The sequence below is a fragment of the Cygnus olor genome, chromosome 15 (assembly GCF_009769625.2).
Source record: "Cygnus olor isolate bCygOlo1 chromosome 15, bCygOlo1.pri.v2, whole genome shotgun sequence".
NCBI classification, from domain to species: Eukaryota; Metazoa; Chordata; class Aves; order Anseriformes; family Anatidae; genus Cygnus; species Cygnus olor.
The window spans coordinates 7,709,393-7,722,681 of NC_049183.1; the positions used below are offsets into that span (position 1 = coordinate 7,709,393).

General features: G+C 37.4%; 1 protein-coding gene and 1 long non-coding RNA gene across 4 annotated transcripts in view; one reads left to right on the forward strand and one right to left on the reverse strand.

Moving 5' to 3' along the window:
* Window positions 1-9,698, forward strand: part of CPPED1 (calcineurin like phosphoesterase domain containing 1) — a 51,768-nt gene extending 42,070 nt beyond the window's left edge. For all 3 annotated transcript variants that reach the window (XM_040574966.1, XM_040574965.1, XM_040574964.1), the window contains exon 4: window positions 6,506-9,698. In XM_040574966.1, the coding sequence (XP_040430900.1) occupies window positions 6,506-6,738 (233 nt within the window). In that variant the 3' untranslated portion in view covers window positions 6,739-9,698. The remainder of the gene's footprint in view (window positions 1-6,505) is intronic.
* Window positions 1-13,289, reverse strand: part of LOC121078609 — a 49,080-nt gene that overhangs the window by 11,525 nt on the left and 24,266 nt on the right. The window contains exon 2 of the long non-coding RNA XR_005824666.1: window positions 410-540. This is a non-coding gene — a long non-coding RNA (uncharacterized LOC121078609). The remainder of the gene's footprint in view (window positions 1-409; window positions 541-13,289) is intronic.

Sequence of the window (13,289 nt, forward strand, 5' to 3'; positions counted from 1 at the left end):
CTGCTCTTTTCTCACAGGGTTTAGAAAACGGGTTTTGTGTGTGAGGGGACTCGCGAGCAACTTGACCGTATTACTTCAGAAAAACATCTGAAATGAATAAATTAAATTTGAGTGCATACATCTTGAGATTCTTTTTATGTTTAAGATCAAAAGCAAGAGCAAAGTAAATTGCCTGCTTGTCATCTTAGTCTTATTGCATTGACTGGTTCAGATTTCATTCTTATGCTAACTAACAAAAGTGAGGGGAAGACGGTTGGGTGAACAAAAAAGTACTACTGAAGTAATAAACAACATCAGTTAGACTTCTATTAATACACAGCAGTGACCTGTTTGTTTCTTCGTTTGAGATGTAACAGATTGTAACACCACAATAACAAAAATTAATACTAGCACTGGAAATAAAGAATACCTGAAGTCTGGGCACAACTTTCACTGGGAGGTATCAAAGGCAGATGCTGGATTCTAGCAAAGGCTGATCCTTGAGCAGCTCATTCCACAAGGGCATTTCAGCACTGAACACCCATCCAGCGAAATTAGGCCCTGAATGACAGACGTATGCTAAAATGGGGAATTTGAATGAACAGTATCCATAAACACCAGCTTGTTTAGACGGTCTGCCTCACAGAGCCAACAGGAGGTAAAAGAGGTTTTAAATTGCATCCTCTGTTGTGAGGTATCATATTTGCACTGTTTATCAATCACTCTTATTTCAGTTCTGTTCCAAAATACCTTCTTGTGTGTAGGCAGGTAGCAGATGTTAAACATAAGTGGGGTGAAGTTGCAATATTTGCCTGAGAAAAAAAAAAAAAACTGCATGATTCATGGGCCAAACTTCATACCTGGCGTCTGCCTGCTGTTTTTGGCTAAAAGGTCTAGGATGGGTGCCTCAAAAATCTTCCCGTGAATTCTCAGACAGCAGGAGATTTTGGTTTTCCTTATAAGTAAGGTTGCTTTACTGCTTTTGTACCCTTATCCTTCTAATTGCACTGAAACTGTGTGGTTGGGGTTTGGTTTACGTATGTGATAACAGTCTTGATTTCTGTTCCTCTTCAATTCCAAAGGTTAAATTCTCTGCAAGGTGGAAAGCTGAACACGATCCTTCCAGTTAAAAGAGAGCACTTATTTCCCTTACAAAAGCACTTACACTTCACTTACAAAAAGAGTGTCACATGGGGTTTATATCTCACTACAGTTTTATGATTGTTATTTTGTCCTAACTTTTTCACGGACTAAAGCAGTTTTGCTTACCTGCAGAAAAAGTGGAAAACATTGAAACAAATTCATGTTTCCATAGTAGCACTGTCACTTACTAGAAGTGAGTAAGGATATTTTACAGATCTAACTGGTGCAGTAAGAAAGCAGGCCAAACACTTGGTTCCTAAATGTTCAGTCCTCGAAGGCTGAGCCACAGCTTAACTCTGCAGGTGAAGGCGAAGATCCAGCCAGGTCCATGCTAGTTGTGTACCTGAGGGAGGAGTCCAGAGCATTGCTGGAGCTCGTCGGTTATTTGTCAGGTGCTGCAAGGACAGGAAGGTGCTATACACATGGATCCATTACAGCCAGCTCTCAGATGAAAGCAGACTGGTTTTATTAAGCATAGCATGTCCTCTGTCCACCCCACAAGTGCCTTGTTCAGAGGCTGCAGCAATGCTGGAAGCAGCCCCATCTACTTCAGCATCCACTCCTCCCAGGTCAGGGCTTGCTCTTCTAAGGGCATTGCCACAAAGGAAGACGAGTCCCACTTTAGCAAGAAGGGTGTCATACTTAAAGTCCCACGAGGCTGAGTTTTGCTGTCTACTGGAAAGCAATGGAAGGAGATCCCCAGCCATGCCCTAAGCAGCTCTAGGTGGGCACATGCTGCCTGTCGCTGCAGGAAGGAATGGCGGGGCTGGAAGGTGGAGGACAAGTGTAGCCTCGTGGCTGGGCTGTGTGTGCCTGTAATGAGAAATAAATGCTGTGTTCTGTGCCTGGATTGCTCAAGTATGTTACGTTAGGCAGTCACTGTAATAAGATACAACATGGAGGAGTTGAGAAATGACTCCTCACTCTCAAACTGACTAGCATCAGTTTTAAAACACCCTTATATGATGATTCTAAAGATCCAAATAATACAGAAAGCACAGAATCTGCGGAGAGCCTGTTATGTCACGCCATCACCTTTTGAGGTATTCTGATGGGGTTTTTCCCAAGGGGGAAGAAAAAAAAAAAAAAAACACTGTTCTGCTAGGTTCCTGCCGCTGAGTCAGAGCAAGCTCTCCAAGTTACAAGTGTAATTCTCACACCAGCTAGGTGAGTATGTTACACAGAGCAAAAAGAATCAGTACCGATAAACTAAAATAGGATAACAGACAAGTTCCAGCTGGCAACAACCTTCATATACCACTGTTCAATGTAAAAATTACTTCATTCTGTTTTCCCTCTTGAGTCATTTGCTATCTGAGTAAGGTTTGGATTTTGAAATATGAAAGCCCGTGTAGCTTTCACCAGGCACACAGAAGAATGATTTATATTTTGCTTTCCAAGCTGCTTAATTTTTAACTATAGGTTGATCCTAGTTTATGTATCAGTCGTCAAATCACTATCTCCGATGAAAGCAAAGGACAGATATAACCAAGTTTGTTAAGACAGGTCCCCTACTTCCCTCTTCATTTAATCATGGTGAACTAGGTCTAAATTACTGCAGGAGAAAGGGTGGAAGGTGTTCTGGCTGGGGAGATGAGGATCTCCTGTGAAGTTACAGCTGTGTTCTTAGGCACAGCTCTCTGCCTTTGCATTGCCTTTAGTCTTTGCCAGAATATCTGCTGTCTGAAGGCAAAAATCAGTTGTTGCTAGCATTTTTTGTTATGCCACGGTTATAGTAACACAAATGACCCATTTGCTGGCCTACTGCTTGAATAGCATTGAGTGTGTCTTACCTTTTGTGGGAAGCATGGAATGGCAGATTGCTGGAATATATGAAGCAATAACAAATGAATCTTGGTGTCCATCCCTGCGCATCATTGTAGGCTCTGCTCAGTGTTTTATAATTACAAAAAAAATGCTTTCACCTGTACAGTACATGGGATCATTAAATTCCCCTTATGTCTTGCTAGAGATACTAAGAATGCAATAGCATAAGCTTACACAATTCATTTCTCTGCCTGTGCTGCAGGGATTTCAATTTTTTTTTTCAACTTCTTCGACATCCTTCAGCTTTTTTATATAGTGAAAGTTTTACCATTTGTAACACAGTTTAAACGCAAAGATATCTCATTATTATCTTAAGGTAATATTTTCCTTCTTAGACACAGTGATCTTTTGGTGCTTGATATGCAGGTACCAGGGCTTTTGATTACATCTTCAAAACTCAAAGAGTTTTTAAACAAAGATCTCAGATGTACCCTTCTTTCTGGCTTTTCTGTGTAAGGCTGGCAGGTGGAGCAGTGCTAGCTGCCATCTAGGCAGCTCACTGCCAAAACTGTGAGTCTGGATTAATCTTTGGTCACATTTACTGTCCAACTATTGAAAACGAGCAATGCATAACCAGATTTAGAGGGAAGTCTCATGGACTATGTCATGTATTTTCTAGAAAGCCACATGGAACAAGTAACAGATCCTACTTTGAGAGGTAGTCTTGTCAACCTCAGCATGGACTTACTGGATGAAATAACTGAATTATTCACAGTATTACTCTGGCTCTCTGAAAAGCTGGAAATTCCCGTGTCATGCTGAGGAACTGCAGGAGGTGGTGCAACGCAGGCGATGACAAGGTCCTCTGCAGCAAGACCAGCTACACACAACCTCTTTTCCTTTTTTTCTTGCTTTAGTCTTTGATACTTCGATATTTAGTCTTTGAAAGATTAAATTTCATAAAATAATCGGTTATTCTGATAAGCTGCTTGCTATTTAATCAGAGTTGTCAGGGAATACTTAGGTGTGTTTCCTGAGTCACTCAGTATTAACAATATATTTCCAGATGCTTTATGAAGAACCATGGAAGTGTCATTATGATTAAGGATTACACAACCTCTTGTGTTTCAATAGGGAAATTACATCTAAATCATTTAGGTGTTTTTGAAATTTTTTCAGTTGTCATTAATAGTATCATAAATCAACAGATCTAAATGCTTCCTGCAACAGTTTTAAATATTAATTTATATGTTTCATACTTGATGACAAACAACAAAATTCCTAGTATTTTCAGCTATCTGGTCTACTAATTTTTCTGTTTCAGAGTAGTATAAAATAGCACTAAATACAGCTTCAGGAAGTTGTGCATTCTGAAATCCAAGGATCTTAGACTGAGCATACCAAAACATAATCCCAAAACCTGTTTGTAAAATTTGCTATTTATACTTAGCTCACATTTTCATTTCACATGTAAATAACATGATTGCAGAGAAAAAAAATAAATGTGATTGTAAAGAAAAAAAAATTATATTGCCCCATCAGTCACAGATATCAATACTAGGATTTTCAGATATCATATCTAAATTAGCATGCAACTTAGTCACCTTTTGTGTCATCCTGGAAAATAGAATAATATAAATAGTCTTAAAAGAATTTCAGAAATCTTTTCAGAAGCCTGTTAGCAGCTGATTTGGTGTTACCATCAGTGTTACCTTATTTACAGACCATGTTCCTATCAAAATAAAATATGCACCATCTTAAATTAGCAAGAAAGCTGATCAATAATTTTTTGCTTAAAAAAAGTGGTGTATGATGCTCAGCTGTGTATCCAGCAGTAGCTAAATGCTAAAGGATGCTGGCTTAACCTGGAAGGGAAATGTTTGTCTGTGGTAGCACTTTTTTTCTTGTGAAGAACCTAGAATCTCAGCTTTGTTATTAATGGTTTTACAAACTTTGATGTGAAAGATAAGTACTTAGCATTAAAATATGTGGGTTTTTTTTTTCAACTTTTGTGACTCATGAGACTAATCACGGTTTCATTATTGCATAGCAATAAAGTGATTTGATTAAAATTTATAAATCATGAAATGGAGAGGGAAAAATAATCTATCTGGTATCAGGAATTTAACCTGAAAAGACAATCAGAAAGGCCATTCAGAGCAGTGAACGCAGCTTCTACCAGTTTTTAAGTTTGTTTTTCCAAGGCAGAAGAAAGAAAAAGTTCCATTTTGGAGGTGAGGATGACAGTTCCATCTAATTTGAAATTGTTTCAAAAATTCTGCAAAAATCCCATGGCTACTGAGAAGCATGGCAGGAAAGCAGAGCTGACATATGGGTCACCTTTAGAAGACGGTCAAAATCAGCATATGTAAACCTAATTATTTTTTTTGTTGAATTATTGTGTTCTGAAAGAAGAGGAGGGGTGGTTGGACTTTTTTAAACATTAGTTTGCCTAATCAGTTAGAATGATTCAGCCAAGGATTTCGAAGTACATTATAAGGCTTAAAAATGAAGTACACTTGTTCCTTGTACCTGCTGCTGCTTGTCATTTAGCTTTTCTTCTACCCCTGACCAATCTTGGATGATATTTGCATGCTACCTACCCAGAAATGTTCAATGCAGCATGTTGTCGTCTCCTTCCCCAGATCAAAAGTATCTCTTTCTTTCAAGCTCCTAACAGAATGATTTTTAACCCAGTACAATGTAAAATATAAATAGCCTATAAAAATAAATAAATAAATAAAGCTTTAAATCATCAAAGATACAGAGGAAATTAGAATAAACCTGCTTTGTTTGTACCCTGTACTAGGTAAATGTTAATTCATGTCATTGCCATTCCTGACTCGTGCAGATCATCAACCTTTTCTTTTTTGGGTGCTCTCATCTTTCTTCCCTGTGTTATTATAACTCACAACCTCTTCTGCATATTAGGTTTCTTTCATGTATCTGGATTTATTCCATCTGTTATAAACCCTAAATGTCTTTGAGAATAGATTACAAATTATCTTTTTATCCACGTTTTTTGTTTGTCTTGACTTTTTTTTAAGGTCATCAGCCTTGGGTAAATAGGTTTAAATTCTCCATAGTGAATTTTTTGCATGTTAATTGTCAAATATAGCTACACAGTCCTTAGCTTTCAGCTCATGTTTCAGTAGCATTATTCTTTAGGCAGTTATTCATTACTGATTTTTTTTTCTACTTTTAATCTGCTTCCTCTAGAGTGTTCCTTCTTTCTAGCCAAAGAATTAGCAAGATGACAAACACCTTACAGCAAGTGTAAAGAAGGGGGACTTCAGTAACCCTAACAAAGCCAGTGGAGCATAACATCATTCCTTTTACTGATTATTTAGTCTTTATTACAATTACAGTTATTTATTGCTGTTTACTAATTATTTGTTTAAAATGCAAGTTCAGGTAAATGGTTTCCACTTAACTTTATGCTTTATGAACTATTAAGGACTGAAGGACACCTACAGTTACCATAGAATTTTCTCTACAACCCCACTAGCAGTGTAAACTTCAGCAGTATCTTTTAGGATAAACACATATATGAACTGCAAATGCTAACTAAATATATGTTCTTTTTTCTTTTTTTTTTTTTTCTTTTTTTTAACAGGCATTAAGGCTGTATTTTCTGGACATTACCATAGGAATGCTGGAGGGTCCTACAGAGGCCTGGAAATGGTGGTTACATCAGCAATAGGATGTCAGCTGGGAGAAGATACACATGGGCTTCGAGTAGTTGTTGTGACAGATGAAAAGATTGTTCATAGATACTACAGTTTAGATGAATTGAGCAGCCAAGGCATGGAGAAGGAGCTGCTGGATATGCTTGCTAAGCAAAATTAGGCTGTCAAATCCCTTTTAACTCAAATGGTTGATGTGAGTTTTGTCTGTATTTATTAGACTAATAGAGTTTTAGAAAGTTTCTACAAACTGAAGTCACAGGTGTACCATGCCCATGAACTGTTCTCAGTTTGTTTCTGTGCTGACATATTTCTCTTTTTGAAAATGAGGCCTCTGAGGAATATGGAATAACAGAACTAATATGCTAATGTATCATTGAAAAGATTTGTCTGTTCTGAGCATTTTTACTTACCTCTTGGATAAGACTTTCTTAATAAATAGAGAGTATAGCCAAGAGTTAGAGTAGTACTTCAACTCAAGTCTATTTTCATTTGATGTTTGAAAAGACACTTTAAAATCAATAAATTTATTCACTTCAGTTATACTCTGGACAATACGAATGTGACATGTTTTTACTCTGTAGAAATAAATCTCGAAAACTCAGTGAAATCAACAGACTCCCACTGACTTTTAGCAACCTTTGAATTAGATCTTGTTACCCAGAGGTCATGTTTTCACCCATTTCCCATTCTTTCATTTTCTTAGCTCTTCAGAGCCAGCAGCAATGGGAGAGCAATCACATTCTGTTCAGTGTAGTCACAGCTTTGGGTTTCCCTTATATCTGAGTTTGATATAATGAAAAATCTATAAATGAGGCTAGTATAAATGCCACTGAGATAAACTTAGCATGGAACAATTATTTTCCTTTTGAAATTTAATCACCATTAAATTAGTATATATTATTGCTATAGGTTCAAAGGTTGGAATAGCTGCAGAGAGAGAGAATATTCTGTACAGAATAGTGTCACTTCGTTGATTCTAAGACAAGTGGAGAACTTCCATTTCTAAATGAAATTTAAACATGCCTTATTGAAATATAGCCATTGAATCTTGAAAACCCTATAAAGTATGTTTTCTTCACTGAAATAAGTCTTACAAAATAAATCATATAGAAAGAAGAGACAATTGTATTCTATATGTGCTGCAATCTAATATTTATAGCAAGTATGTCTGATTACTTTTAAATTAAAAAAAAAAAAGTCTTCATCTAATTAGCATATACCTCAATTTTTAAATGTTTAGTTGAACACATCATATAATCTATGCCACAGGTGATCTAGATATACAGATATAGCACAACTTTACCACCTGAAGATGGAGGGACACAAGCAATACTGGCTAAAAATGCAATGCACTCGATCCATTTTATGTGTACTTGCATACAACATCATTCCCTAGAACATACAGGTACTTAAATACAGTCTAGGAGGTGAAATACTGTGCTGAAGAGTCAGTTTTGTGATATTTTTGTCACAAGTTTACTTGGGAGGCTCATTAAAGCTTCATCTGTGGGGCTCATGAGATTGTGAAAACCCACAGCTGTGATGTTTTGGCCAGTTGTACCAGTGAAACAGCTCTACCTGCAGATGGACAGGACCAAATGTGGGCTACTGTCCCACAATAATAACCTGAGCTTGGGTAATGTTCAGTTTAAAAAGGAAGAAAATGATTCTGCTTTTATTGTCTGGCTGCTTTTGTTTAGCTGAATGTTTTCACAGACTCATTTTCAAGGGAACAGCTGGGAAATGAGAATGAAAATCTCAGGGTAGATTGCTTTGAAATGGGTAGGTACCCAAGCACCCAAATGGCAGTTTTGCTAGGAGTTAAACACCCATTAGTTCAGATACTTATTCTAAAAATCTGGGTACTTACATATCTTTGAAGCCACTGACTACTGGTAAAATTTGGTCTTATATAGGTGGGAGCTATTTAGTAATCACAGATCATTAAAGGCTTCACGAATTAGATGATGCTGGTTTATGTTTGGCAGGGGGAGAATAGTCTTGCTATAACTTAAATCTTTTAAGTATGTCGGGTTACATCTTAAGGCTGAAGTTCAGCAGAGGGACCTGAGACAATCTGAGCATGGAATATGCTCGTTGCTCTGGCACAATATTGTAAAGCTGAATGGAGGAAGTGTATAAGCATTTTTTTCATATGCCTGTTTATTAAAGGATATAATTTTAACTGAATATATGAAGCCTGGGAGATAGAAGCATAACTTCAGGAGAAAGTCTTTCAACAAATATGAAAATGTTAATAGTAGTGGTATTACAGAGCTCTGTAATTTTATTTTCAGAATTACAGTGTACTAATGTGCAATGCTAATGTTTGTATAAACATAATTTTAACTCAGTTGTAAATTTTTTTCACTTGTGTCATTTCACTGTAAGAAATACTGTGCGTTCTGTCATGAAAATATTACTCAAGTACAAATGTGAAGTTCAATTTTAAAAAGTGGCTTTATATCTCAAATATTTTATTTAGTTATTTCTAAGAATATGTTCTTATATTCATGTGTAAAAATATTACCAGCTTTGTCTTTAGTTTGTAGTTTTTTAAGATAGAAAAGTTAGGCTGCTGATTTTTTATTAAATGCATTCGCTTTACATGTAGGATTTGGGGCACTAACACGTAACTGCACCTTCCACTGCATTCTGCTAGTACCACTTAACCTTTAACCTAATATATATGGTGAGTAATATTTGTGCAAGGCAAGAAGATTGATCAGTGCCTTTATCCTCACAATTTAGTGGGCATGTTGTAGAATCGTGGCTCTTCATGCTCAGATTCACCCATGAGCAGGGTTGAAATCAGACATCTGTGTTCCCAGTTGTCAGTGAGCTGGTAACGCCAGCATTGTTCCACCTCTACTGCTACAACCACATGTAGATTTGCAGAAAGCCTTCTGGACTGAAATTCCACCTTCTCTGCCCTTCAGATCTCCCTCTAGACATCTGCTACCGCAAGCCAGCTCTTGTACAGGTTTGCTTGAAAACAACAGTGCTGGTATGAGCCATCTCAGCCTCATCCAACTTTGACAATCTTCTATTAATCAAATAATGGGGATTTGTCTGTCAGATTGTAATAAAATAGTATTACCGCTGCCTCCGTTGCATTTCCCTGCTGGTGCAGCTGCCAAGCTTCAGTTGCTCATATACCCGAGGGACGTTTTTCAGTTACTTAGCTCAGAAGGTGGTAGACACACAAGCAAACAAGAACCAACCGTGGGCTAGAGGAGGCCAGCTGGGCACCCCAGCCACCCCTCCTGCCTTCCCCTGCCTGCAGGTGGCTCGGCTGTTTTTACAAGGTGAAAACTCATTTAAAAAATGTAAAAATTGCAGTAGAGTATAAGTAAAACCTATATCATATGTCACTAGCTGCTATGAGTTTTGTTTTAATATAAGGTTTTTATCAGTATTTTACTGTATAATTACTAGAAAAGATGAGTGACTGGGGTGCAGCTGTGGCCCACATTTTTGTCATACCTCTTGTGAGGACAGGTAAACGTTATATAATTTACTTTCTATTATTTTCTCCTGAATTCGCTGGTAAAGTAGGAAAAAAAACAGGTATTTTCTTAAAGACTTCATGATCAACATGATTAATGTCACAGGAAGAAGAAAAACAGTCTCTAAGTTTTAGATTTGAAACATAGAAGACATTCATTTTTGTTCTTGCCTCATGGGTTTTCAAAAGGGAGAGAATTTAAGTGTCAGAGAGGAACAAGTTGTGTGCATAACCATCACTTCGTAGCCTGGCTGACAGTCTGGTGAACACACCGCTCACTGGAGTGATGGAATGGCCTCAGCAGTATTTTGACCTTTTCTAGCCCGTTCCTCAGTTCAGTGAATTAAGAATTCCTTGCACTAGCCCAAAATAGGATGGGGTGTCCAGCATCTCATTAGCTGTTCATTTTGCCACTGCCTTAGTTTCTCAAGCACAGTCCCACCTGGCGCACATAAACATCTCAGCATCCTAAAACCTAAGGTATGTGTAAAATAAATAAAATTATTTCCCTTGCAGCACACATTGTTTTAAAGTATTTCTTTCTTTGAATAAGAACTCAGAACTTCCACATGGTTTTAGTTCATATGAAGTGGATGTCAGCTAAGATGAAAACACATCCTCATATTTATTATACTATACAATTGTGGGAAGGATTTTTAACTATGGTGTGTTGTTGAACAGTACCATGTGAAGCAAACAGTTAAAAAATAAGAATGTACTTTTTTACCAGCATAAATGGCAAATTATGTTGGATTGCTTTCCTTAGCATGGTCAGCTAACTTGGAATTAATTCTGATGCCTTAACTAATTAGAAATGGCAGAGGTCCTTGTGGTCAGAGTGTCTCAGCTTGTTTATGGAGAGAAAAATAATTCATATTGTGTTAAATTATAAAACAATCCACCCATGGAGACACTAATTATCATTTAAGAAAACATCTTTTGATGTTGAGGATGTTATTTTTGTATCTCCAGCAGGGCTGATAATTGTAACTCTCTGTCGGCATATGACTGCCTTTAAAGTACAGTGTCACTAAAAGTTCAAACTGCTGGTGAATGAAAGAGCAAGCGAGTCCTCTTTCATTGCTGTACACGCAGGGGGTTGGGCAGAGAAAAAAAAAAAAATCAGGTGACCACAATTAATCCTAGTTTCTTGGAGACGGCTGAAAGGCTGAGATAACCGCTGATGGCTCATTAAATGTGGAAAATTCATATTAGAACACCAGAGCAACCCGAGAAAATAACCAAATACTATATAATGAAATACAAACTGAGATGGAGACCTGTGAGCAGGAGGCAAGTTACAAAAAAATGTGTCTTTGAGATCAGTCTTGGTTTGTCAGTTTCAATGTCTGCAACAAACTTAAGAACATGCTTCTTCCAGATCTTTCAAGAAGGTCATTAAGCCTTGACTCTACTCTATTTGCATACTGCTTGCCTTTAGTTCATTTGGTTCCAGTAGCTAATCTTGCAAGTTGCAATAGAGGCAATATTTTGATGGGATTATAGTATTCAACTTCTAGAGACTGCAGACAGAAAATAAATGCTTGATGTCTCATTAAAAATTAATGACGTCTTATGTCGGAAGGGGCAGTGACAAAAGTGAAGCCGCCTCTACCATCTCTGCTTGCAGTCTGAACGTCCTATGTTCACTGTGTCTCTGCCTCAATGACTGCTCCCATACTTCCACATAGAAACTTGTTTTCTAGTCTCTGTTTTTCCAAACATTATCCCAAGTAGCTGTTGTTGTTCTGCTCTGAGACCAAATAATGAGATGTATCTAACATAAGCAAACATACAAAGCATGAAAAAGTAAGCATTTCTCTGCTTAAAAATTCACACTTCTTCCACCTATGTATGTCATTGTACAAGCCATTCAAGGCTAACACGTTGTTGTTTCAGCAAATGTTAATGCTGTGAATAAGCTTCTTTTCTTAATGCTCTCATTAAGCCTTCTTTGCAACTACCATTTGAGCACAGTAATACCCTCTAAAGCAAGAGAAACATTTACACATTAGTTATCAGAAAACTTGCCTGCCAAATAAACCCTGACATCATCTGTTTCTGATAAGCATTCTTACTATGTAGCAATACCAAGTTTAGCGTAGAAAATTGTAAAGAGGAAATTTCCACTTCAATACTATTTTATAGTTATTAGGACCCTCCATCTCTTCCTGCTCTATCCTGACATATGAGACGTCCCATCATTGGCAGGTATGGGGATGCAAAACCAGGGAAGTGTGGGGTTTAGGCTGCCTGCATGCCAGGCTCGGTTGCCATGAACCGCTGCCAAAATCACATCCTGCAGAAGAGCAGATTCCTTAGGCAAAGATAAGACATTATTTAAACAAAAAAAAAAAAAAAAAAAGGTACAAGAAAACAAGTACAAGGCCCAGGATGTCAATCTGTTGCTACAGTTTTCTTCACCCAGAAGGCTGCAGGAGTGGCAGCTTCCACGTCCTCCATGCTCACGCTTCTTCCAGTGGGACGTTGAAAGGCCAGCAGGTGCTGTCAGCTTCATGCAACTGGCAGCAATTACAACAAGCAGGGCTTGAACAATGAAAGACTTGCAGACATTTTTAGAGCAATGTCTCATTAGTAGTTTGCGCCCATTCTAATCCTATCCTCCCTAACATAAAGTTTTATTAATTGTTACTGAGTCACCTAAAGATTAGGAAATTCAAAGCTGATAAATGAAACCACAGTGCTCTTGGATGCATTCTCATTGGAAGATGCTCTGTAAAAAAAACTGGAAAAATAAAACATATGATAGAGAAAAAGCATTAGACCAGAATACTAAATAAGTCTCCTGTCTAAATGAAATCTAGCTCCAGTGCAGCAGATTCAGAAGGAAAGAAAAAATGCAGAAGTAAGACAGAGACAAACCAAAATATTTTCAAGCAACAAGAAAAACATGCCAGCACTTCTTTTAAGAAGAAAGCAAAAAAGATAAAAAGAAAAAAAACTCAGAGAGCCATTACTTTTTTTTAATTGACATTTTCATTTGTTTCTCTAGAAGTAATTTCCTTCATTAGCACTTTGTCAAATGCAAGTAGTTTAGTACATTTCTACTAATAACCAGCATTTTTTCCTCTGGGAGACCCATTAAAGCCTCATCCTATTTAAAATTATAGTGTTGTTATGTCACTTTTGGGTAGCCAGCAATTGAAACATTCATCTTCTAAGTAGATGCCTATCTTTCCTGA